Source organism: Urocitellus parryii, chromosome 3 (assembly GCF_045843805.1).
Source record: "Urocitellus parryii isolate mUroPar1 chromosome 3, mUroPar1.hap1, whole genome shotgun sequence".
NCBI classification, from domain to species: domain Eukaryota; kingdom Metazoa; phylum Chordata; class Mammalia; order Rodentia; family Sciuridae; genus Urocitellus; species Urocitellus parryii.
This window is the reverse complement of record NC_135533.1, coordinates 159,740,349-159,765,749: the sequence shown is the minus strand read 5'-3', so window position 1 is coordinate 159,765,749 and position 25,401 is coordinate 159,740,349. Positions and strand designations below refer to the sequence as shown.

The window sequence follows — 25,401 nt, the reverse complement described above, 5'->3', positions numbered from 1 at the left end:
ACCTCAGCGAATTTAAAATTTAGGGTAAATATTCACAAGTGAAGTCTTTACATCTTGCTCCTCCTCTAGTATTGTAAGGAAACTCAAAGTCACCAGACTCTTCCACCAACAATGGTTACAGGTCTCTATGTCTCTTTCTTTGTCTCTCTCCCTTCTGCCCACCCCTCATCAGCAGGATCCTATAAGAGGGGATCATTCATCAGCACTGATTAAGACCATAAGTTGACATGCTGCTTGTTAACAGTAGGATGAAACTATATCCCTGGTCCACTTCCTTGTTTGGGCTGCTACCTGCACTGGCCTGAAAATCCTAGGAGAACATGGGCCATGTCTACTATGAAAGAATCAGTGTCAACATTGAGCACAGTATCTGGTCCTCTATGCCCAAAGGGACAGCTGCATTAATTTAACCTCGATAATCCCAGAGTATACTAATCTCAAGTTGGGACTCCCACAGACAAATGGCACACCATAGCTGGGAGCATCTTGGGCACATTGGTACCAGTCAAAGCCTTGCTTAGATAGGGAATTGGCCTTTAGGGAAATGCCCATCCCTCTTACCAAGATCTAAGGACACAGTCTGGTTCCCATTCACCTATACTTCATGGGGGAAAGGTGTAGCTTTGGTCCCAATATGTTTTATTCCTTTCCTGATCCCTGGATCTCTTCTCTCACCTAATCCCATATCCATTTCTCTCATCATCATGGGCAGGACAATTGGGTACTGAGCATCCCTGGACTCATGGGCATGTGCCTTAAGCTTCCCAGTCATTCTTCAAGAGAAATATTGTTTCGACTTCATATATAGAGCAAAATGGATCCCAAAAATGCCACGAATACTGTTGTTGAAAGGGAAAAATAAAAAACACAAAAAAGGCAACATATTTTGGAGTTAGAGAAATGCAAATTAAAACTACACTTAGATTACATCTCACTCCAATCATCATGGCCATTATCAAGAATACAAGTAACAGCAAATTTTGAGGAGAATGTGGGAAAGAGGAAACACACATTATTGGTTGGAATGCATATTGGTGCAACATCTCTAGAAAGCAGTATGGAAATTTATCAAAAAAAAACTAGGAATAAAACAAGCTTTTTAAATCAACTATCACACTCTTCAGCATATATCCAAAGGACTTAAAAATCAGCATACTGCAGTGACACAGCCACATCAGTATTTATAGTAGCTCAATTCACAATAGCTAAGCTATGGAACCAATCTAGATGCTCATCAACAGATGAATGGATAAATAAATTGTTATATATATATATATATATATATATATATATACACTATGGATAAATTGTTTTATATATATATACACACACACACAATAATAATAAATAAATTGTTTTATATATATATATATATATATATATATATATATATATATATATATATAATTACTCAGCCATAAAGACGAATGGCTTTACTTTTTCCCAGTAAATTGATGGAGATGAAGACTATCATGCTGTTTGGTGCTGGGGATTTAACCCAGGTCCTTGTGCATATGAGGTAAGCACTCTACCAGCTGAGCTATATCCCCAGCTCGCTTGATGACATTTGGAGGCTAGACCACCATGAAGGAGGGAGGGAAAAAGGAGAAGTTCAGTAGATAAGCCAAATGAGCATGAAAGGAAGGGAGCAGAGAAAGGAAAGACAGTAGAATGAATTTAACATAATTTTCCTATGTATGCAAGTGAAAATACATAAGTGATTTCCACCATCATGCCCGACACAAAAATGGGATTCCTACATAGAATAAAATATATCCTATGCTTGTATGATTTTATCAAAATGGATTCTACATCATGTATAATTAATAAGAACCAATAAAATAAAATATAAAAATACTGAATAGGAACAGGCAACCAAATTGATGGCATCATAGCCTAATGATGAAATGTCTTCAAGGTGCATTCCAGTATTTTCTGCATCTCTCTTCAGTGGTGGCTGCCAAAGGTATTGGAGCCTGAGAGAAAGGTAGAGGTCCAGGGCACTGCACAGAAGCGCAGAAAAAAACCCACACCTGTAGCATTCACCTGCAGGTGAAGGAATCCAAGGGAGCAGGCCTCCCATGTATAACTAGGACAGAGAGAAGCAGGGTGCATTTTAGTGGATTAGTGAGTATATATATTTATTGGCATGTCTATGGAGTTATTTATAGAATTAAGAAAATGTGGAGTCAGCTTTCCTAGACTCACAATGAAAACCAAGTGTTTTTTTCTTGAAGAGGCAGACCCTTTAGCCCCTCTTAACAAGTCTTCTCTGTATTATGTGACTTCTGGTTCCACTGATATTTGGAGAGCAAGAAACATAGCTCTCTTGAATCAGATCTGCTCAGTTTGTATCAAGACAAGCAGGCAGGGGTGAGCAGTTAGTTATGCTGGGTTTTTTTTCTTGTAAAATGAGAGTGTCCAGCTGCAATTAAGGATGCACACCTGAAAAGGGCCTTTAAGACTTTTGTAAAACAGGAGGTGAGCACCCACTGCCTGGAATTCAGGCGAGGGGCGGAAATCAGGGAGAACTCCCAGGTTGGCCTTGGTTTGGGAAAGGCCACCACAGATACTTCTCTCAAAAAATGTCTTGCCAGTGAGCAAAGGAGCCCAGGTGCTCCTGGGTTTTACGCAGGTCAGTGCTCTCTGTTATTTCTTTTGTGCTGATCCTCTTATTTTGCCTCCAGGTGGAATTCAGGCTCAAAATGTAGATTAAACGTAGTTCAAGGAAAATTAGGCTCTAATGTTACCATATACATCTGCATCTTCTCCAGGGCACCTGCTAAGCCTGCTGTGAGCCTCCACAGAAGTGGGCAGCAATACACTGACAACTTCCCAAGAGTCTGAAAGTTTATTTCTTTTTGTATAATATAGCACAGATAAAGATATGATAAGTCAGCACCCTAAAGAATGCTTTGGGGAGGTCTTATTATAGGAAGAGACTCAGGTAATGAAACTTTGAAGAATTAACCTCAATTTCTTAGCATTAGAACTCAACAGAACTTAGAACTCTGGTAACCAGGCACACACATTCCAGAAAGAGTGCCTTATTGAGTTCATTTAAAGGGAGATATGCAAGATAAAAAGATGTTTTCATGATGTAGCCAAAACTTCCAAGGTTCTAGGTACAAAAATGTACAGAGCACATTTACATGTTGGCTCAGCCCTCACACCAGACCCTTATGGCCATTTATCAGGAGACATCTACAGGTAAAAGGGAGCAGCCCAGAGAAGACCAATCCAGGCAAGTCCTCATCTGGGATCACATCTGGAATGTATTTTGACCTTCCTGTTCTGTGTATGTGTGTGTGTTGGGGTGTGGGGGGGAGTGGCAGTAATTGCAGGGGACCTAAAATGGCAGAATTAGGTTATTTCAGAAAATGGGTAATAGGGTGGATATTTAAATATTGGATTCTAGTTTTTCTACTCAAATATTTATCCAAAGACATTATTCTCTAATCTAGTATATGGAGGCCTATACATATGTTTATCTATATCTGATCTGTGCATAAAAATTTTCAATGGGAGTATCCTTTGTGGAAAGAGCGATTTATCACATGTTAATTATTGCCTACATTTAAGACAATCACTTTGCTGAGCTCCATGTATATCATCAAGGAGCTACTTGTTAATTCCATCTTCTTGGGGAAATAGCAAGTGCACCACACAACCCACAACGGTATCTCTAGTCTGAGGTTAGATGAGCTTACTGGAGAAGGGTCTCCACAGGAAAGAACTGGAGATGGCTGGAATATGCCAGAACAAATACCCAGATTGGAGACTCCATTATAATTTCATTTAGCCAAAGTGCAGGAACAGTGTATGTGTATCATAATGGGCTGTATCAGTGTCACAGGGCTATCATAAGACAATGCCACAGATGGAATTAAACAAAAATTTATTTGTTCTATTTCTAGATTCTTATATCAAGGTGCTTGCTGGAATGATTTCCTTTGAGGCCCACTCTTTGATATGTAGATTGCCATCTTCTGTCTCCATGTTTCCATGACATTTTCATGGGCTTCTGTGTGTCTTTATTGCTGCTGTTTATAAGGAGAAAAAGTTCATTGGATTAGACTTTACACCAATTAACTGAGTTAATATTAATCATGCCTTTAAGAATCATATATTCAGAGTCATTTTCTGAGGCACTTTGTATCTAGAATATCAACACATGTGATTTGGGGAGGGGACACAATCAGCTGAAAACATAAACTAGTCTCCTGCTGAATACATACTCTTAGGAAAGGAAATAGTGAGTAAAGACACACACACACACATGTAACATTTTAATAGCTACCATCAGATTATATCACAGAAAGGCTGCTAAAGTTACATTATCACACGGAATTTCTGGTTGTAGCTGCTTCTCTGCCACCAGGATTCCCTAGGGGTTGGATTTAAGAAAATAAAATTGGTTAATATCTTGTACTTGTAGCAAATAAAATCACACTGTTCCATTTTTTTCCAGTTTTCCAAATGACAAGTTTGATTTACCTTTCAGTTCATTATCAGCCATTTAGATTTTTTCTTCCCTGAGCCATACTCAGATTTTGGGCCCTGTGATGTGCTTTCTTGCAACCTGTAGTCTCCAAACATTTGCCCCTGTGAGGAACCTGGTTTGACATGTAGGGGAAATTTAGGATCTGATCACTTCTGAGATCTGAGAAAACTGCTTTATTAGTATGACCACCATCCCAGAGAGATGATTCCCAAAGTCTGAGCCCTGAGCACTTTGGAACTTCTACTTTTATACAAAAGCAAGTTTGAGGTACATCAAGGCAACAGAGTTGGTGCAATACCATTGGATGGTGCAGTCTACATTCCTTACATGGATGCAAACTTGTGAACAATGTAGGAGACTCTTAGCTCATAGAGCTTAGGTACTTTTACTGCATTAAAACTAAAGGGGATTGTTCTGTCCCCATTGCTTTATTTCCTGCTTCTGGTATTGTGATTACCTCTTATAGGTACTTATTAGCCACTGCACTCCTCTATGGTTAAATGTCAGTAAAAAGAGCTGCTGTTAGAAAACATAAAAAAACACAGTCTGAGTTAAACTGCTGAGTTTCCATTTTCCTCTACCACAGACACCTCTTTCTGAAGACTTCTCTCACATGAAAGAAGGATAACCAATATCTTCAAGTCAAAGGACTTCCTGGGTTGTCTTCTCTAGGCTTTGTCTTTAAAATGGGGAAGGAATCATATTTCTCCAGATGGGCATCCTCTATATTAGGAACAACCCAGACTTTGAGGAGCTTTGAAGGAATTTTATACAGTTCTGTCCTGGACAGTTCTCAGTTGTGACACATGCTGTTGAGAAGCCATTTGGTATCTAGAAGCCTGTGTTTTCTCACCTCTACAATTGGATGCTTTTGGAGGACTCAGGTGGATAATGGATTCATGAGTTCTCTTGATATATATAGATTCTGTGCTTCCACAGCTGACAGAACAACTTGAAGATACTCTGAAGTTACTGCTTTACCATTATCTGGCATTCCACAACAATTTTCAGAAGATTATAACCTTGACACCATGGATACTCATGTCATTCACATGCCCAAATACACTATGTCACCTCTTCCTTGTTTGAAATTCAAATGCAAATTACCTGATGATTCATGTTACTATCAAAATTATTTATTTCTATGTGGCCTCCTTTTTCCCTATGTCTTCAATAATACAATTTTCTGCTACTTCCCTTTTTAGCCCATGTCCATCTTTATTTTGAAAACATAGGACTTAGTGGTCCTTTATATCCTTCTAAATCACCTGTTTCTATAATTGATAAACCCTGATTAAACTGACCTCATTTTTGATATCAAATATATTTTTGATGTGTACAAAGGGGGCATGATGAATTAGAGTTGTTTTTTTGCCCTTGTGTAAACTGAACCAGGATTCCCTGGATCCTGAAATGAGAGGCCCAAGATGACTCAGATGTATGAGAATGTTCTGTTCATATTGTACTAAATAATTCACTGGACTGGAATATATATATATCACAAATCCTGCTTTTCAGTTTCCAAATTGGAAGAGAATAAGAAATATTGTGTCTTGTGATCTGGTGGAGATGTTTTGGCTTTGCAATCAGACACAGCTCATCCTAAGTCCCAGCCCAGGTGCTTATTAGTTGTGGGGCTTTGTCCACTGAAGGAAACAGATATTACAACCTGGCTATTAGGTCTAAGGCCCAATTGTCAAATAAGGTGTTTGCCTTTAATGTATTTAAACAATAGAGTCAAGGCTGTGGACAGATTACAAGATATGTGTCCCTAAACCCCTGGGAACCCATCTTCTTTTATTTGCTGATATCTGCAATGGGAAAGAGCCTCTGACCAGCACCAAGTGGGAAAGCCTTTCCTTGTTAAAGTTCCCTGCTCTCACTCAGGACATTGTCTCTACTGCTAGTTGAGCCTGAGGAGAAATATTAGCAAGGAACTGTAGCCCTCTACTCTAGCACATAAAAGGTTAGACCAGGTCCCTTACCTCTTTGATGTAAGGGCTTCCACAGATCACAAATTTGGAACTTGGCTGCTATGCTTCCATATGTTGGAGAGAAAAGATTTGAATGTATCATTCCCAAAATACATATACTTCATTACTATAGTCATGTAAAGGTTATATTATGGATATATTGGGTTATGTTATTAAAAAAATTTTCAACTTCTTTTTTTTGTGTGTGTATTTGTGTGTTGCTGGGGATCGAACCCAGGGCTTTGTGTATACGTGGCAAGCACTCTACCAACTGAAATATATATATATATATATATATATATATATATATATATATATATAATTTTCATTTTTTAATGTGCATACTAGAAAATTTTAAATTACTCTTGCCTTATGTATTGTTTCATTGGACATTGTTGCTTTATTTATTTTTTTATTAATTTGTTTTATTGACTTTGTTGCTTTAGAGGTTGCTTCCCAGCTCAAAGTTCAGTCTGTCTCCCAAGAAGACCAAAGAACAGAAAAATTAAATGAAAACCTTTACAGTAATTGTCATTTTTTCATTTACAAATAATATACAGGTGTATATAACCCATAAACTGAAATTACCTTATATACAAGGTTAAATGCAAATATTCTGTAGTTGGGCTAGATCCCACTTCTGAGAGAAAATCTTGCCTTAAAATAGCAGCAGCCTGAGGCTCTGGGGTGCAATTCCCAAGTCTAAAATGAAAAAGAAAAAAGAAAAGAAAAGAAAACCTGTCATTCTGGCCTCATTCTTGCCCGGAGTGGATATCATCCCCTGGCACTCAAAAAGAAGGCTCACTGGCTCAGGCTGGGGAAACTTCAGTCAGTTTCCTAACTGACTGAAGCCTCGTCCAATCAGGAGTCTTGCTGAGCATTGTCCAATCCAGAGCGCAGCCAGCGAGGAGGGGGCGGGCTTCTGCGCTTCCGGTACAGGCTTTTCCTCCGGAGTCCGCCATTCCTGCGGTTCAGCTCCAGGTTTTGGTCCGGTACTGAGGATCCCGGGTTGTTCTGCGGCGCAGGTGCTGAAGGTCCCCAGGGAGCATGTCTGACTACTGAGCACCAGGAAATGGTGAGTGTGCTGCGGTACCTGGAGCCTTGGCAGGGAGGCTGGGGAAGGAGCCTTCAGGCAGTACTGGCTGTGGAGGGAACCGGAGCTGGTAGAACCGGACTCCGGGCAGCTTCTGCCCCGCAGGCCTTAGCCCTCCTTGGGGGCATCGCCTCACAGTCCCACTGGCTAGCCAGATGGGGAACTTGTCAGTGGCGGAGACCCCCCCGCAGCCTCCCACCCGCTCCTGACGTCCTCAGCCCCAGCTCAAGTCCTACGTGGCTGAGGAGCGCGGCGGCTCTCCGCAGCCCAGCTTCTGCCCCGGGACTCTGGTGCTTGACACGTGTGATGAGCATCTGAATCCTATCTCCAAATGGTGTTTTCCACTAGGAGGAGAGCTGTGGTGTACAGGGTCCTTGATTATTCCCAAGCTAGGTACTTTTCAATTTTTGTTTTTGTTGTTTGTTTTGTTTTGGTACTGGAGGTTGAACAGAAGGGTGCTTTACCACTGAGCCAAATCTCTGGTATCTTTTATTTTTATTTTTTTAATTTTGAGACAGATTGCAGCTAAGTTGCTGAGATTGGCCTTGTTAATTTAATAGTTGTAGATGGACAGAATGCCTTTATTTTATTTGTTCATTTTTATGGGGTGCTGAGGATCCAACCCAGTGTCTGATGCATGCTAGGCAAGCACTCTACCATTGAGCTACAGCCCCAGCCCAGCATGCTTTTTTTTTTTTTTTTTTAAAGAAATTAGTGCATTATAGTTATACATAATATTTAGGTTCATTTTGGTATAATTATACAAGCGTGAAATATAATTTGTTCCTCTTCAGTACCCAGTACTTCCCTTTTCCCTCTCCTATCTTCCCCTGTTTTCAATTTATTTGTAGAGTTTTTAAAATTACTGCTTTATAGATGCACATAAATGTAAAATTCACTTTGATATATTCATATATGTACATAGAAATTTTGATGGGAAAATATTGTAAGTTAATTTTGGAAAAAATTATCATCTTTGTAGTGATGAGTTTTATCATCTACACATGGGGTGTGTAATTGAGTCTTTTATGTACTTCTGATGATTCAATTTTTTTCATAAGTTCTATATACTTTCTTTTTAAACCTGTTTACATGGGAATCACCACATGCATATGGAGCCTATGTAAAACCTAAACATGGTGTGTTATACTATTTTATTTTTTAATGGATGTACTGTGACCAAAAATGTGACTTGCCCCTAGTGACCAGTTTCCCCACAGTTTATTACTCATCACTTCCATTCTTTTGAACCATCACTCTGGGTTTCAAGTGTTTGAATGTGTACTGTTTTCCTACATATTATCAAGGTCAGATGTACTATAATTTCAGTATGTTTCTGTGGGTGAGTATTATGTATCTTTATTAGCAAAAGAATTTCCACCAATAGATAATAATTCTAAAGAAGTTTAGGGGAATAAATTTGTTTCATATCTTCATCAATACTAATTTTGTCTAGGATGGGATTTCATTTTACATTTCTCTAATTTCTAAAAATGTTGCATTTTTTATGTTTACTGAATACTTAGATGTCTCCTGTATAAATTGGCAGTTTGTTTCTTGCCTGCATTTCCTTTGTGATTTCTTGTTTAAAAAGATAAGAAAATAGATTGAAAGAGGCAGCTGGAGTTTGATTTCAGGAAAAAAAATGAATTTACTTTTAATTATTAAAAATTTTTATTTCCATTTTTTCCTTCTCTTGTGTATGTATTGTAGGTTTCTTGTCTTTATTTTTGGAGGTTATTTCAGATGGAATTCTAGGGCTTTTCTTTGGAAATTCTAACAAGAAAAAGAAATAAGGCAAATCTCTCTTCCCTATGACTGCAGAAAAATGAATATATTTTCCCCAAAACACCTGATAAGTAAATTTTTGAATGACACAGTCACTAAAACATCCACTTTTCTTTCTTGAAGGTTTTTTTTTTTTTTTTCCTTGAATGTTTTTGACAGTGAATCTTGTATCCTATTACTTTGATTTTGGAGTTTAATACAAATCATATGGGATAAGATTTGGCCAATCCTAGAAATATTCAGACATGATTTTATTTTTAGAAATAGTTACATTTTTTCCCCCCAATATCTTATAAGCCCTTTAGATTATTTTCTTCCTTGTGTCTTACTCAGACTCTGGGACTTCAGTGTGCTTTTTTGTACCCTGTAATCTCTAAGCATTTGCCCCCATCAGGAGTCTGGGTTGATAGGTCCTGTTTCTCCAAAGTTCCTTTAACATGAAGGAAGATAATACAGTTGTGTCGCTCCTGGGACATTTTCTCTAGGCACTCTCTTCAAAATGGGGGAGGAAATAATATTTATCTGGACTAACTTCCCCTATATCAGGAGCAAACTAGTCTTTGTGGAGCTTTGAAGGCATTTCATATAGTTCTGTTTCTGGGTAGTTCTCTATGTGCTGCTGAGTTGTCATTAGATGTTCAGAAACTTATGTTCTCTCATGTCTACAATGGGAATGATTTTAGAAGACACAGATGGATTATGCACTTCAGGGAGCCTAGTAATACATGTGTATGCCGTGGCCCAGAGCTGACAAAGCATCTGGAAGACACTTTGCAGATACTAACAGTTTAACCATCATCTGCCAGTCACATGGATTTTCTTTCAAAAGATTGTGGTAACCTTTTCATTATAGGCTCCCATGTCATCCACATGACTAAATATAAAATGTTGAGTCCTCCTCATCTGAATTCCAGATTCCATTTCTCAGGTGATTCAAGGTGGTGCAACTAATTGCATGTTTCTCCTTGCCCTCCATTTGCTCTATGTCCTCCATAAAAGATTTTTATGCTTAGAGGCATAAAATAACATATATATATATATATATATATATATATATATATATATATATTACATAGTATATAAACATATACTTAGTATATAAAAATATATACTATGTATATGTGTATGCATAGTACATATATACTATGTATAGAATATGTGTGTATATACTATGAATTATATGTACATATTATATATACTAGTGTACATACATATATAATACATAGTAATACACACAAACACATACACACACACAGAAATCCTGCTGTTTTGAATATGTTCACCTATGTTTAGAAAATGACAGAAACCTGGATCATTTTCTGATTTTAAAGGAGGACTGAGATTATGTCTGAAGTGGAATTTCTCTGGGTCCTGCAATGGGAGCCCCATGACAAATTAGCTATGAGAATGTTTGTCATAAAATATATTTGTGTATATAATAGCATAGATGTTATATAATGCTAGAAGTGAGGGATACAGTTCCACACCAATATTTCTTCTCAGATTCAAAAAACAGTAGAGACACTGTCCTGAGTGAGAGTAGGGAACTTTTTAACAAGAAAGTTTCTAGAAGTAGACTTTTTCCACCAAATTCTGGCCATGGTCTTTTCCACTCCAGATATCAGGGCTGGAGATATAACTCAGTTGGTAGAGTGCTTGCCTTACATGCAGAAGCCCCTGGGTTCAATATCTAGCACCACACTCACATACACAAAAAGACTTAAGATATCAGACAGGACTGGGGTTGAGACTCAGTGGTAGAGTGCTCGCCTAGCACACAGGAGGTATTGGGTTCGATCCTCAGCACCACATAAATGTAAAATTAAGATATTGTGTCAACCTAAAACTAAAAAATAAATATTAAAAAAAAAAGATATCAGACAGCAAGCAAAAAAATAAACACACACACATATATAAATAATATATTTAATATGTAGTGTAAATATATTGTAAAAGATATACATAGATTGATAGATGTATTACACTATATATGCACACACATTACATTATATATGCATACACACACATAGAAATCTTGTTTTTTTTAATATATATCACTAACCAGGTCCTAAAATTAAAAAAAAAAAAAAGTTATATGAGTTATGTAATGTGGTGGAGGTATTTGGGCTTTCAAATTAAATACAATTCGTTTCTATTTGTAATTTATTTTGGGGTACCACCGAATGAACCCAGCGGCACTCGGATACATCCTCAACCCTTGTTTGTATTTTATTTAATGACAGGGTCTCAATTACGTTGCTTAGGGCCTCATTACATTTCTGAGGCTCACTTTGAACTTGTGTTTCTCCTGCCTCAGCCTCTGGAGGAAAAAAGTCTACTTCTAGAAACTTTCTTGTTAACTGAAGTTTCAAGCATATGCCACCACACCTGGTGATACTTGCTTATTAATTGAAGGGGCTTTGGTCATTGGAGGAAAAAGGAATGTCACAGACTGGCCATTAGGTCTAATGTAGGTGGACACAATACTTTTTTTTTTAAAAAAATTATTTATTTATTTTTATATGGTGCTGAGGATTGAACCCAGGTTTGCATGTGCTAGGCGAGTGCTCAGGCTGAGCCACAGCTCCAGCCCCAAGGAGTTTACCTTTAATGCATTTAAATAATAGACTCAAGGCTGTGGATAGATCTGAAGACATGGGCCCCACCTTCTGGAACTTCACCTTTTGCTTGCTATCTGATATCTGGAATGGAAGGGACCATGGCCAGCATTTGGTGAGAAAAAAAATCTACTTTTGGAAATATTCTGGTTAAAGTTTTCTGCTTTCACCCAGGGCAGTGTCTCTTCTATTTTTTTGGACTTGAGGAGAAATATTGTTGAGGAATTGAATCCCTCACCTGTAGCATAAAAAGGAGCAGTAAGGACCTTCGTCTCCTTGAGGTCAGAAGAATTATAGCTCTGAAATCTGAAATATGGTTCTGTGAACTGAGATATTCAGGAGGCTTGACATCAGTTTTGAGAGTGTAGTCCCCAAAATACATACATTTCTTTAGTAATATTTTATTGGTTCCATAACTGTAATATTCCCATAATGAATATATTGGGTTGTGTTATTAAAATCAATTTCTACTATTTATTTATTATTTTTAAAAGTTGTCGATGGACCTTTATTTTATTTGTTATTTATATGCAGTGCTGAGAATTGAACTCAGTGCTGGTAAGTGCTCTACCACTGAGCCACAACTCTAGTCCTACAATTTATTTTTTTATGTGAATACTAGAACAATTTTGATTAGGCTTGTGACTCACATATTCTTATCATTGGAAAGTGCTGCCTTATGGGATTGCTTCCCAGTTCAATGTTCAGTCTGTTTCCTCAGAAGAGGAGAGAGCAGATTGAAAAGGTCTTCTGTGAAAGGTTAAATGCAAATGCCCTCTTGACTGGGCTGGGTCCCTCTACTACAAGGAAACCTTGCCTTAAATCAGCTGCATCCTGAGGCTCTGGATTTCAATTCCCAATACCTAAAAAAAAAAAAAAAAAAAAAAAAAAATTGCAGCCAAGAGGTCATTCTGACCTCATTCTTTTCAGCATTTGGTGTCACCTCCTGTAACTCAAACATAAGACTCACTATGCTTAGCCTGAGAGGGTGAAGATATAAGCCCTGTTACTTAGGAGTCCTTAGGTCAAATCAAGCACATGGCCAATGACTAGGAGCAGGCTTTGACCATCTGGTGTGGCTTTTGTCTCTTGAGTCAGCCAGCATTGTTATTCATCTCGAGTCTTCTTATTTATGTTCCTTTTTCATGTTTGCTCTGCTGTGCAGATACTGAAAGATCTACTGAGAGAACACTGGGCACCTCAAAAACCATTAAGTGGTGAGTGTACAGTGACTTCCTGAGACAAGGGGCATGGCTACTTGAAATTGGCTGGATTACAGTGGGAACTGATGATTGTGGACTGGAATTCCTTTGGTAGTTTCTTGAATCTGCAGGCCTAGGTCCTCCCTGGGCCAGGTTAGCCCTGAGTCCTTACTGGCCAGTCAAGTGGGGCATGTATCAGCAATGAGGAACCTGAGAGTCCTGTCTTATTCCTGCAGAGAAATCCTATCTGAAAGTGCAGCATTCCAGCACCTTCCCAGAATGTGTATTGAATTGAATTGAGCAGTGGGATGATCATCAGTCACAGCTCCATGTGTGTCTTCTTGCATGAGGGGGGCTATGGTTCTGCAGGAGTCTCAGTTCTTCCTTCCTCTTGAGCTTTCTATTCTTTCTTTTTTTTGTGTGAGGGTGGGGTTACTGTGGATTAAATCCAGAGGTCCTATATCACTGAGCTATATACTTTTTACTTTTCATTATTATTATTTTTATTTTGAGACAGATGCTGAGTCTGGCCTTGAACTTGTTCTTCAGTTTCCTGAGTTTCTGGAATTACAGGTGTGTGCCATCCTGCCTGGATTCTCCTGAATATTCTAAATTTATGGGAAGCAAAGTATCAAATCCAGAACCCCATCTCCCAGCCTAAACCTCTGTACATCTGTCAGTACATTCCTAAACTGCCAGCTTCATGTCCATATTCTCAATTACACTGTTCCTTTCTCCACAGTACTGAAATTATTTTTTCCCCATGCTACATTTCAAATGGGTACAGTATTTTTTAATTGTTTTACCAAGAACTGGATGGACCTTTTTAAGGGATTTTTTTTTTTTTCCTGGCTATATGCAGTAGCACATGCCTATATTTCCATAGACTGGTGGTTAAGGCAGGGAGATTGCAATTTCAATGTCAACCTCGAAATTTTAGGTAGACTGTGGGCAAGTGAGCAAGACCTGTCTCAAAATATTTAAACAAGGTCTGGGGATATAGCTCATATTTAACATGCTTTTGTGTTAAATCCCCAGTACCACAGAAAAATAAAAAGCAAAAGATTTGTTTTCTGTTTATGAGCATTTCACATAAGAGAAAAGTAGAGAAGAATCACTTGACCTTTGTAAAAATGTGCTTATATATATCCTATCTTTGTCTCTCCCAGGCCAGAAACCTTGACAGGATGTCTTTGGGCTGAGAGTACCCTTATGGAATTTATGTCTTTGTTATTTTCCTGGTGCTGTGTTTCAGAACTGCCTGACATGAGGATCCCACACCTGCTACAACTGAGGTCTCTTAGAGTGACTAATGAATGTCAGTATTTGGGTCCTATCTTGTTAAACAGCAGTCTAAGTTTAGGAAGTACAATTTATTAAGGAAGTAGCTGAGTGGCCTCCTGCTGAAAGGAGTCTCCTGAATTTCCTGTTGTGTCCTTAATCCAAAAGGCACTTCAGTTGTTTCCTTATCTTGGCTTCTATGAATACTGCTATAATGAATATGACAATGTAGCCATTTTTTAACATACTGATTCCAATTCCATTGGAAATAGTGTGTTAGCTTTTAAAGAACTCTAATTCTATTTAAAAAAAAAAATGACTGTTATTGAATTTATATTCTAGCCCAGTGTGAAAGTGTTTCTTTCTTCCGTATCCATATAATTGGAGTACTAGTTATCCTTCAACTCTTTGATAGTAGCCATTCTAATAGCTGTGCTCAGGATGCAGAAGTTCTCATACTTGGCTGGTGACTAAATTCCTGATGCAAGTTTGTTAGAATCTAGGCTGCTATGTACTCACTAGAAGAAGGTGGTGTAAACCTATTCTAGAAAGAAACAGAGATCTGTGATTTTTAGCCCTTTTTCTTTACTCCTGGTGGGGATTGTAGCCCATGGAAATACTCATACATCAATGTGAAGCCCCTCATTTGTTATCTAGGGAGATTTGCACATGCACAGTTGCCATTTCTCCAAAAATTTGGAGGTTTAGGATGTAGTGCATTGAATGAAAAAAGTTATAAAGTTTTTAACTTTAACTCTGAGTGCAAGAGCAAATTCCTGTATGAACAATTGATTAGGACTGGAGTTATTATTGAAGTGAGACAGGAGAGAGGGCTCAGGCAGTGCTGAACTCCCACTTGGGTTGCCAATGGTGGACTGTGTTTTCCATATTAACTCTTTGGTACTGGCAGGATAGAGGCTCAACTGTTAGCATTAGCATTTTGCAGAGTATGCTGGCAAATTCATTCCAGGGATGAAGTGGGACCCTTGAGATTTCAGTCCTTCTCTCCTCTGGTCCCAGGGAATGTAGCCCATTCATTGATCTTGCATGGACATGTAAAGACACCATTTTCCTTTCCTCTGGTCTTGATACTTGTATACATATAGTCCTTTCCTCTCTATGCACCAGATAAACTAAGATTCAACCTATAAGAAATCTAGCATTAAATGTGTTATATTTATCATCCCAATCAATCTTCCTCTACTCAGAGTGACAGGATTTAATGTCCAAATTGTGTGGCACATTTCTTAAGGCAGGACTAGTGTCCAGGTGTCCATCAACTTTTTCTACTCATCTGATGGTAGATATTTTCTCAGTTGTCCAATGTACACAAGTCTCTCAATTTATTTATGCCTTTATTTGAGAGAGACTTAAAACAAGAGTAAGTGTTTATTTGGTGTATCCATGAATGGAGGGAGAGTCAGGAGCCTCCTTTTCTGCTATATTTTGAAAATCATCCCTTTTAACATCTGCTTTTTGGGGGGACTGGGTTATAATTCTAGTACCAAACATAATCTGCACCCAAACCCTACCAATGATCTGTTCCTCCGGTTCTAACATCTATATTTATGTTGGGTTGTATCATTCACTCATATCAAATATTTTTTGTCATAAGGTTGCATTTGTACAGACTCTTTTATTGCACTTAACCATAACAATGATTTATTCATACATATGAGTTTATGAAATTTTCTGCATTATAATTTCTTGGTCTTCAAATTATTGCAATATTAGAGTTTTATAATGTACACTAGTGTCAGGTAATGAGAGCTGCTGCTTTTTCTCTCACGTTCAGAGTTCAGGGCTAATTTCATATATATTTAAGCTTCCAGCAGAATTTTAGAACTTTTTGATTTGGTCTCTTATTCAATTTAAAGTAAAGCATGTTGAAATTTTTATGAGGTATTATTATAGAATAACCTGGGGGAAATGGTCATCTTTATAATGACAGACAGGTTTTGTCATCTACAAATGGGGTGTGTAACTGAGTCTTTTCTGTGCTTCTATGTATTTTTATTTTCTCAAATTCTAAAGATTTTCTTTTAAAATATGCTTACCTTATAAGTAATATATAACATGTCACTTATAACCTTATAAATGACATATAACATTCATGTGACACATATAAAAAGTTACACGGTGCTTTATACTATTTTTTTCCACTAGATTTAATATGAAAAAAATGTGACTTCTTCTAGAAATCATTATTTCCCATAGTTTATTATTTATCAATTTCTAATGTTCATTCTCTTTAATCAGGAAATACTGCTGTATTCTTATATATACATGTGCTGTAGTTTTAGTTTATTTCTGGTGTGGATATATCAGATTCTTCAATAGCAAAACAGTTTGCACACATGGATAGCAACAACTCAAACTCCATCTTCCCTTCATGATTATTCATTTATTCCATATGTTCATTCACAATCTTTAATTTGGGGTATATAATTTTATTTTATTTTACATTACCCATGTTGGGTTTTTTATGATTATTTAACACTTAGATATCTCATGGAAATTGGCTATTCATTTTCTTGCATGCATTTTCTTTGCAATCTTCTACCCCCGCCCCTGCCACTGGTAGTATTTTTTCCCACTGATAGTTTGATCATATGTGAGGAAAATTAGTTACTTTTGCTCTTTCACTTCATTTTGCACCCTTTAATCGTATTGGATCAACAGAATTTTCATTTTAATACTATGTAATTAATTAATTTAAAAATATTTTGTGTAACTTTGAAAATAAATAACTGTATAATTTTTCGTTCTTTTTCCCTTTTGTGATTCTGGGAATTGAAACCAGGATGTCCTATGGCTTAGCTATATCTTCACCCTTTTTTAAACGTTATTATTATTATTTGTTGTTATTATTATTATTATTAATTTATTTTTTTTACAAGGGTTTGAACTTAGGGGCGCTTAACCACGGAGCCACACCACCAGCCCCATTTTTGTATTTAGAGACAGGGTCTTACTGAGTTGCTTAACACCCTGCCATTGCTGAGGCTGCCTTTGAACTCACAATCCTGCTGCTTCAGCCTCTCAATTAAAAGTTATTTGAGATAGTTTTGCTCAGTTGATAGGATTAGTCTCAAAATTGTTCCTCCTGCCTCAGCCTGCAGACTATTGGATATTTCAGGTGTGCACCACCACATGCACCCTAACTCACCCTTTCTTACATCAACATTTGAATGCTTTATGTTTTATTTTATATTTTAGTATCATTTATTCATTATTTTTGTATTCAGTATTTAGAATGTGAAAATGAGGTGTTATATGGTTTGAGTGAAGAGTACCATATCATTTTTATTATCACACAGATGTCCCTTTATCCTGAAATCTTTCTTTGGAAAGATAGCCATTTTTCTTCTCTGCATTGCAATCTCTATCATTTACTTATTATTGTCTAAATAGCAAGGGATAGACTTATTAAGTGTTTTTTCTTGAGTGAGTTCCACAGTTTATGCATTTCATTGTGAGTACTACACTGATTGTTACAAACCATAACATCAGTTATGTTGGTATTATGGTGTTTTGGTCAGTGGTAGACTTCATTAACAACAAAGCCTATAGCACATAGCCTAGCCATGTAGTAGTCTGTGCCATCTAGATTTTTATCATTATACTCAGTTGTTTGGAAAATGACGGAATTATCTTAGAGTGAATTTTCTATAATGTATTCCCATCAAGGGAGACATCATTGTATACATACATATATATGTCATTATATAGTATATAAATGACATGATTTTTACTTGTCAAGTTTACCAGTGCTCTTTCAATTTTATTTGCTTTTTAAAAGCACCAGCATTGACATTGGTGATTCTTTTTTGTGGTATGTTCGTTTTCAATATTTGCTAAATTTTCTCTTTTTCTTAGGATTTTTTTTCTCTAGTCTTATTTTTATAAAGTATACTTTTTCCAAACTATTATGGCTTACTGATCTAAGACTGCATGTTTTCTTTTTAACCTCAGCTTTAGATGCATCTCCCTTTTTTACATTTATGGCAGTTTGACAGACACACATTAACCTGTATACATCTTAGGAATATATCTATCTATCTTTTGGCTTATGTACATATCCAAGAAACCAATACCACAATCAAAAAATTATCATATCCGTTATTACAAACTAGTTCCCTTTTACATTCTTTTTTTCTGCTCTTCCCCACAACCTTTTACATAATAAATTTGATCTTACTTAGCACAACAAGAAGAGGATATTGACATTATATAGATTCTTGAATTATCATTAAAAAAAAAAAAACATTCCATGTTCTATTGCTTACAAGAAAAAGAACATTAATGGTACTCCAATAACCCCTTCATGCCCTCTTCCTCTTACTACTACTCCATGATCCCCAGTGGTAAGTATTTTTTTTTCCTATCTAATACTCTTAAAGCATTAAAAAAAAATGAGCAAACTTATAATAAAACAGAAGTGTGACTCCCTCTTTACTCATTAATCCAAAAAAGGGAGGACAAGGAGCAACTGAGGGTCGTGGTGCCAACATTGACCCAACCCCAGCCTGCTTCTCGCTTATTGGAGGGGATGTGAGGCAAATCCAGAGATGAAGGAGAGGGCTGAGGCAGGATGTGAGGCGGGGGCTACTAAGAGAGGTTACCAGAGTGCAAGAGGGAGGAGGGAAGAAAAAGGAAATGAAGAGGAGGGGGCAAATGGGGACCAGTGGTAAGCTCAGATGAAGCAGAAAAGAAGGTGTAACAATGGCACAGTGAGGGGGGAGTGTTAGCATCTGGAGAGGTGAAAATATGAAGGCAGGGGTGAAAAAAGAGAGTGACATCCTTGGTGCAGTTCTCCAAGCTACAAGCAGGTGAAAGGTTCACACCCTAGTTTTTTCCTCCCACTCTCACTTCCCAAGTGACATCCCATCCCAAGTTCATTGGAAAGATTTTCCTTCTGTCACCCCAATTTCTGTCTTCTTCCAATTGGGGTTCACTTTATCTTCTTCCTCATCTTCTGCATCCTGTTTATTCACTCTCCATCCTTTGCAAGTTCTTTTTCCCCCTCAGCCCCCTCTCATCCTCCTCTTCCACGTCTTTATTTTGCTCTTTCCAGCTAGCCTTATACTTTTCTTTCTTTTTATTTTTCAGAGCATTGGCACTAAATGTGGTCTCACTGCCTCCTGGTCTTCTCTGAGTTGGTACTGGGACAAAGTTGGGACAGGTGTGAAAACTGGGTCCCAGTGTCCAGACTGAAAGGTCCTGCACTTCAGAGTGTGGTGGCAGCTGGAGGGACCTTTCCCAGTGATAAAGGCAGCAGTGATGGGGGCAGTTAGAGCATTGTCCCAGAATCTTGTTTTCCACTTCTCTTCTCTTTAGGGGTAGAATTAATGGTTCATAGTGTATGCGTGAATAGATAGCACCACACCATGTTCCAGGTGGCTTTATCTTTTACCTTGCCATGGCAGGCTTGGTAATTCCTATCAATTATCATCTCTGTGGCCTTTAGTCACATATATATTTATTTGTCATTTGAATGTTTTCTCCTTTGTGAAATCTATTTTTGAAACTTCTCATCTGTGCTGTACTCTGTTGGCATGTCTTTCTTCCCCCTAAAAAATGAATAACACTTCATATATTCTGCACTATAAACACTTTACAAAAAATGTTAACTAAAACACCTTTGACTTTCAACTTTGGAGACACACTGACTTAAAATGACAAAAGTAGGGTTTTTTTTTTTTTTGGTACTGGGGATTAAACTCAGGGGCCCTTGACCACCGAGCCCCATTCCCAGCCCTAATTTGTGTTTTATGTAGAGATAGGGTCTCACCGAGTTGCTTAGCCCATAGCTATTTCTGAAAGCTGGCCTCCAACTCATGATCCTCCTGCCTCAGTCTTGTAAGCTGCTGGGATTACAGGTGTGCGCTCAGAAAACTAACAATATTCAGGATTTATCAGTTGTTTATGTACAAAAGAAAATATTCAAATTGGAAATTAAAAGCAATTCTAGTGGCAATTATGACAAAAGCAAAATACTTAGGAATATTTTTTAGAAAGTTGTGAAGACTTGAACATTAAAATATAGAGTATATGGCTTGTTTTTAGAAGATCTAGTATCATTCCTAAGTCCCTTCCTTCTTTTTGAGGGTTTTAAATTTATAGAAAGAGAATAGAAATTGTGTTTTATTTCTGTGGTACTAAGGAGTGGTCTTAAGTATGCTTTACTCGTGAACTACATCATCATCACTTATTATTTTATTTTGAGGTAGGGTCTTGCTAAGTTACTGAGAAGGGACTCTAAGTTGTGATCCTTCAGACTCAGCCTCCCAAGTAACTGGGATTATGTATGTGTGCCACAAACGTGGCAGGGATTTTGTTCTTGACTTTAAAATTATTACACATTGGCTCAGAATAAAATTTAGGCAGTTCTTTTGCCATTTTTATGGCAGAAGATGGAGGCCACAGAGAGAAGATATGGCTTTCCACATCTTTGGAACAGGAATACCAAGTATTAATTCACCCTCTTCCCCTTATTCAACATTTAAAGTTTCCACGGATACTACAGAATCCTTTGAGAAAGATCAAGGGCTGTGAGGAAGGGGAACCAGTATTTCAAAGTGTCCGGAAGAGTACTCTAAGAAACAGTGCTGAGCTACCGCGGTATGAAGAATAGAGTCCCTGAGATTTAATTGTAGAAGCCACAGAACATATATAAGAATGTAAACAATACAGTGATACATTTTTAAAAGATGATCATGGGTAGAACTTGGTCAGTTGTACTCACTCTCCCACCCCATCCACATACCCACAAATATCATACCCCTTTCACCTCAACTTGCATCACACCTTGCTTGAAGAGAAATGTGTGTGTTAGTGGTACTCTGCTGTTCACCATGGGCAGAACTCTTTGCCTAGCCTAAGGTAGAAATCAGAATGGATCACAAAGTTCAGGACCATCTCTGTCTTTGCATCTCCCCTGCCCTCTCTCTCTCACACACACAAATAACTGAAGATTTTAATTATAAATATTTTGATGGATGACATGAACTTGGGAGTATTGGGCCAAATAATTGGAACTTTGAAAGTATACATGTGCAGAAAGAGTATGAATGACACATTTCCTATCACACTGATGTTTTATTTCATTATTTTCACAAAAGCAGTTTTTTTCTGTGTAATGTAATATAATGTACTGAACACTGCAAAATTAGTTTAGTGTGTTACAGATACAAAGAGGATTAATATTTTTATCTTGTTGTTTACTAATAAATTTAAAAGAGACATGTATTTTTTTCCCCATACTTTCGATTGCTTCTTTTCAGTTTGATAAAATTGGGCCAAAGGACAGTTTCTTATATTTTATTGCTGTTGCTTCTTTCCTTTGTTGTATAAATTTAAGTTGTATAACTGTGCTTAGTATTACATATAAAGAGAAATATTAGTGATATAGCAGAGCAACTTAATAATCAAAAAGTATATTATATATTCATACTCTGTATGTCGGTGGTACTGGGTGTATTACCCAGACATGAATAGAAAAAAATCCTTTAATGTTAAGGAAAATAGATGAAATTGGATGATGTGATGCTGAGTAAAAAATGACACAGAGAGGTATATCCTTGGTAGTTTTCATTTTTAAGACAGCACCTTGCTAAATTACTGAGCCTGGCCTTGAAAATCTGCCAGCATTTACACCTACAGCATCTTTCTTTTAAAACCTAGGTATAGTGGCTGCCTCAGCATCATAGTTACAACCTCGCCAACATAAATGATCCTTTCTTAAGATGGTTTTTAAAAATAAACAAAAAATATTTATTTGTATGTATTTATGCAAATATGTCTATACTTATATATAACAAGTGTGTACAAGTGGATTTTATATATAAATTTAGTTTTTTATATCCAGTTTTTTTTTTTTGATGGACATTTATGTTTTCATGAAATGGCTATTGTGGAGGTTAGTGTTGTAGTTAACATGAGAGTGCAGATATTCCTAAAAGTGGATTTTATTTTCTGTCATTATTGTAATGGTTACTTTGGGTGGTCAACCTGAATGGATTGAGGTATGCCTAGAAAATTGGTATACAATACCTCTAGGTTTTTCTGAGTATCTTTCCAGAAGGTTGGGTCATAAAGCAGTAGGGAAGAGCTGTCATGATTGTACACAGGACCATTCAATAGATTTGATTTGAAAAAATGCAGAAGGGAAAGCTGATACTGACTTGTGCTCCAGTCTCCTTGAATGAGTTCCTTTTCTCAGATGGTGTCACCTGTGGACATCTGCCATCAGATTCTTCAGTCTTTGAATATGGACATATACCATTGCTTCGCCAGTGGTCTTTGAAGCCTTCAGTCTTTAACCATAGCTGCTTCATTGAATTCCTTGATTTATGAGGCTTCCCGGTTCTTGGTCATGGCTGTTTTGAGTTTCCCTGTTTTCCCAGCCAACAGTTTTGGGGACTATTCATCCCATGATCATGCGAGTTGATCTAATAAGTCCCCTTCTATATGCATCTATGTATTCTATCAATTCTGTTTTTCTTAAGGACCCTGAATAATAAAGGCATATTCTTAGAAAACTATCTGAGTCATATGGTATTACTACTTATAATTCTTTAAAAAAAATATATTGTTTTTTATTGTTCTTTTTTTGAATTTTTTTAAAAATCATTGACAGACTTTTATTAACTGATCTATATATGGTATTGAGAATTGAACCCAGCGCCTCACACAAGCTAGGCAAGTGCTCTACCATTGAGCCACAATCCCAGCCCCCTCGCCCTATCATGGTGTCTGTACTAGTTAATATTTCTAGCAAGAGTGTCTAAGTGTTTTCTGAAATAAAATTGTGTTTACAGTAATATCAAAACAATAAAATATTACTTGCCCATTGCAGCACATTCTATAGTTTCAGCTATTTGGGAGGTTAATATGGGAGAATCTCTTGAGCCCATGAGTTCAAGACCAGTGTACATAACATAGAGAGAGGTCCACCTAAAAATACAATAAAATGTTTAAGAGTAAATTTAACTAAACAAGTGAAAAAGTTACATGATAAAAATTATGAAACATTTTTAAAAAATTAAAGATCTGGGACTGAGATTATGGCTCAGCGGTAGAGTGCTTGCCTAGCACAGGCGGGACCTGGGTTCGATCTCAGCACCACATAAAAATAAAGGCATTGTGTTGTGTCCATCTACAAAAAAGATTCATATTCTCTCTCTCACTCTCTCTCTCTCTCTCTCTCTCTCTCTCTCTCTTTAAAAAAAATTAAAGATCTGAACAAATGTGAAAAATCTAATATTCATGGATTGGGAAGTCAAATATTGTTAAGATGCCATCATTTCAATATTGATCTAAAATTCCAATGCAAAATTCTTTTTGGGAATTGACAGTCTGATTCTAAAATTCACATGAAATCATAAGGGCCCCAAAATAACCCTAAACAATCTTGAATGGGAAGAGAAAAAAAAAATAACTTGGAGGACTCATGCTTCCAAACTTGCTATTAATCAAGACTGGCAGAAGGATAAAAATGTGGAATGATGGAATAGAGCTGAGAGTCTACAAATAAGCCCATTTGTAAACTAATTTGAATAAATAGTACTTGAACAAGTGGTGCTGGAATATTAGATATCTACATGCAAATAATTAATTTGGAACTTCATTTCAATCCATATTCACAAGCTGAAAATGGATCAAAGTCCTAAATGAAGGAATCAATACTATAAAACTCATAGGAAATATAAACTCAATTTCTGCCGCAGTCTGGCTGGGCGAAATGGCTGGGAGGTGACAACGCAACTTGAAGGTTGATGCAGGAACTGCTTTATTGCAGGGAAACTCAGTGAGAACTGAGCGGGCACTCAAGGTAGTGAGAGAGCCGCTTTATTTCCAGACAGCAGAGGTATATATACCTAACTGATTACACACAGCTTGATTCAATTAGTATCATCTAGATACAGCAGTCAGCCAATAAGGAATCTCCACCATCTTAATGGCTCGGTGGTGTTGGCTCACAAACCACTCCTCCTGCAAACTGCCAGGCACCATCTTAACTTGGTTGTGGCCCTCAACAAATTTCAGAGGATATGGGAAAAGAGAGAGTCAGTGATTTCTGATCTCCCCATTACACTGAAAGCAGGCAATGAAGAAAGAGCTGATCTGAGACGTGAGTGCCAAACCTAAAGGAGATGTCATTGGCCTTGGAATGTGGTAAGACATGGGTGAATTAAAAATTAATGAGGAAGAACACTGTATGCCCTGTGTTTGGTGGTTTGGGCTCTGAAGGCAGACAGATCTGAGTTTGAATTTCTATTCTTCCCTTTAATAGCACTGTGGTCTTGGATAAGTCACTTAACTTTTTTGAGACTCAGTTTCCTTGTTGGTACAGTGGGGATGATAATAATATATACTATATAGGATAGAAATTAAATGGGGATATATAAAGGGCTTACTGCATTGACTGATGCACTCAATGATGCATTCCAGTATATGTTCAATATGATTATTTCTGGTTTTAAAGGTTGTTCCTTTCTTAGTGCATCCCTCTTTCCCCCACATTGTTCTATCATATTTGTTGCCTCTCTTTGTTGATTTGATGCCTCATTAACTTTTTAAGTTTCTTGAGGTTTTATGTTCTGAGCACCTTGCAAGATGTCAATAAATCAGGCAGCTAGCCACCAGAAAGTACAGTTTTGTGAAAGTTTGAAGACTTTCATGCTAAAATATGCATAAAATAAAGTTAGGTATAAAAGCAAAAAATATTGTGTCTAAAGCATGGGTGTAACCACCAAATTTGTGCTTTAATGTGGATATACATTAAAAATGAAGAAGAAAAATTAATATTTTTTAAGGATAGAGGTGGTATGAGTGATTTTTAAATAGTGCAACTACTGTATAACTCTCTCAGAAATCTAAATGTGTGGGTATCATCACAAAAGGCCACTGTTACTTCTCTTAGCCATGGATGACATAC

The 25,401-nt window shown here is 37.2% G+C and overlaps 1 protein-coding gene across 1 annotated transcript in view; it reads left to right on the top strand.

The window, feature by feature from the left end:
- Nucleotides 1-25,401, top strand: part of LOC144253807 (uncharacterized) — a 73,799-nt gene that overhangs the window by 8,689 nt on the left and 39,709 nt on the right. Inside the window, 2 exon segments of the mRNA XM_077796470.1 lie at nucleotides 2,688-2,809; nucleotides 7,371-7,552. Coding sequence (XP_077652596.1) covers nucleotides 2,688-2,809; nucleotides 7,371-7,552 — 304 coding nt within the window.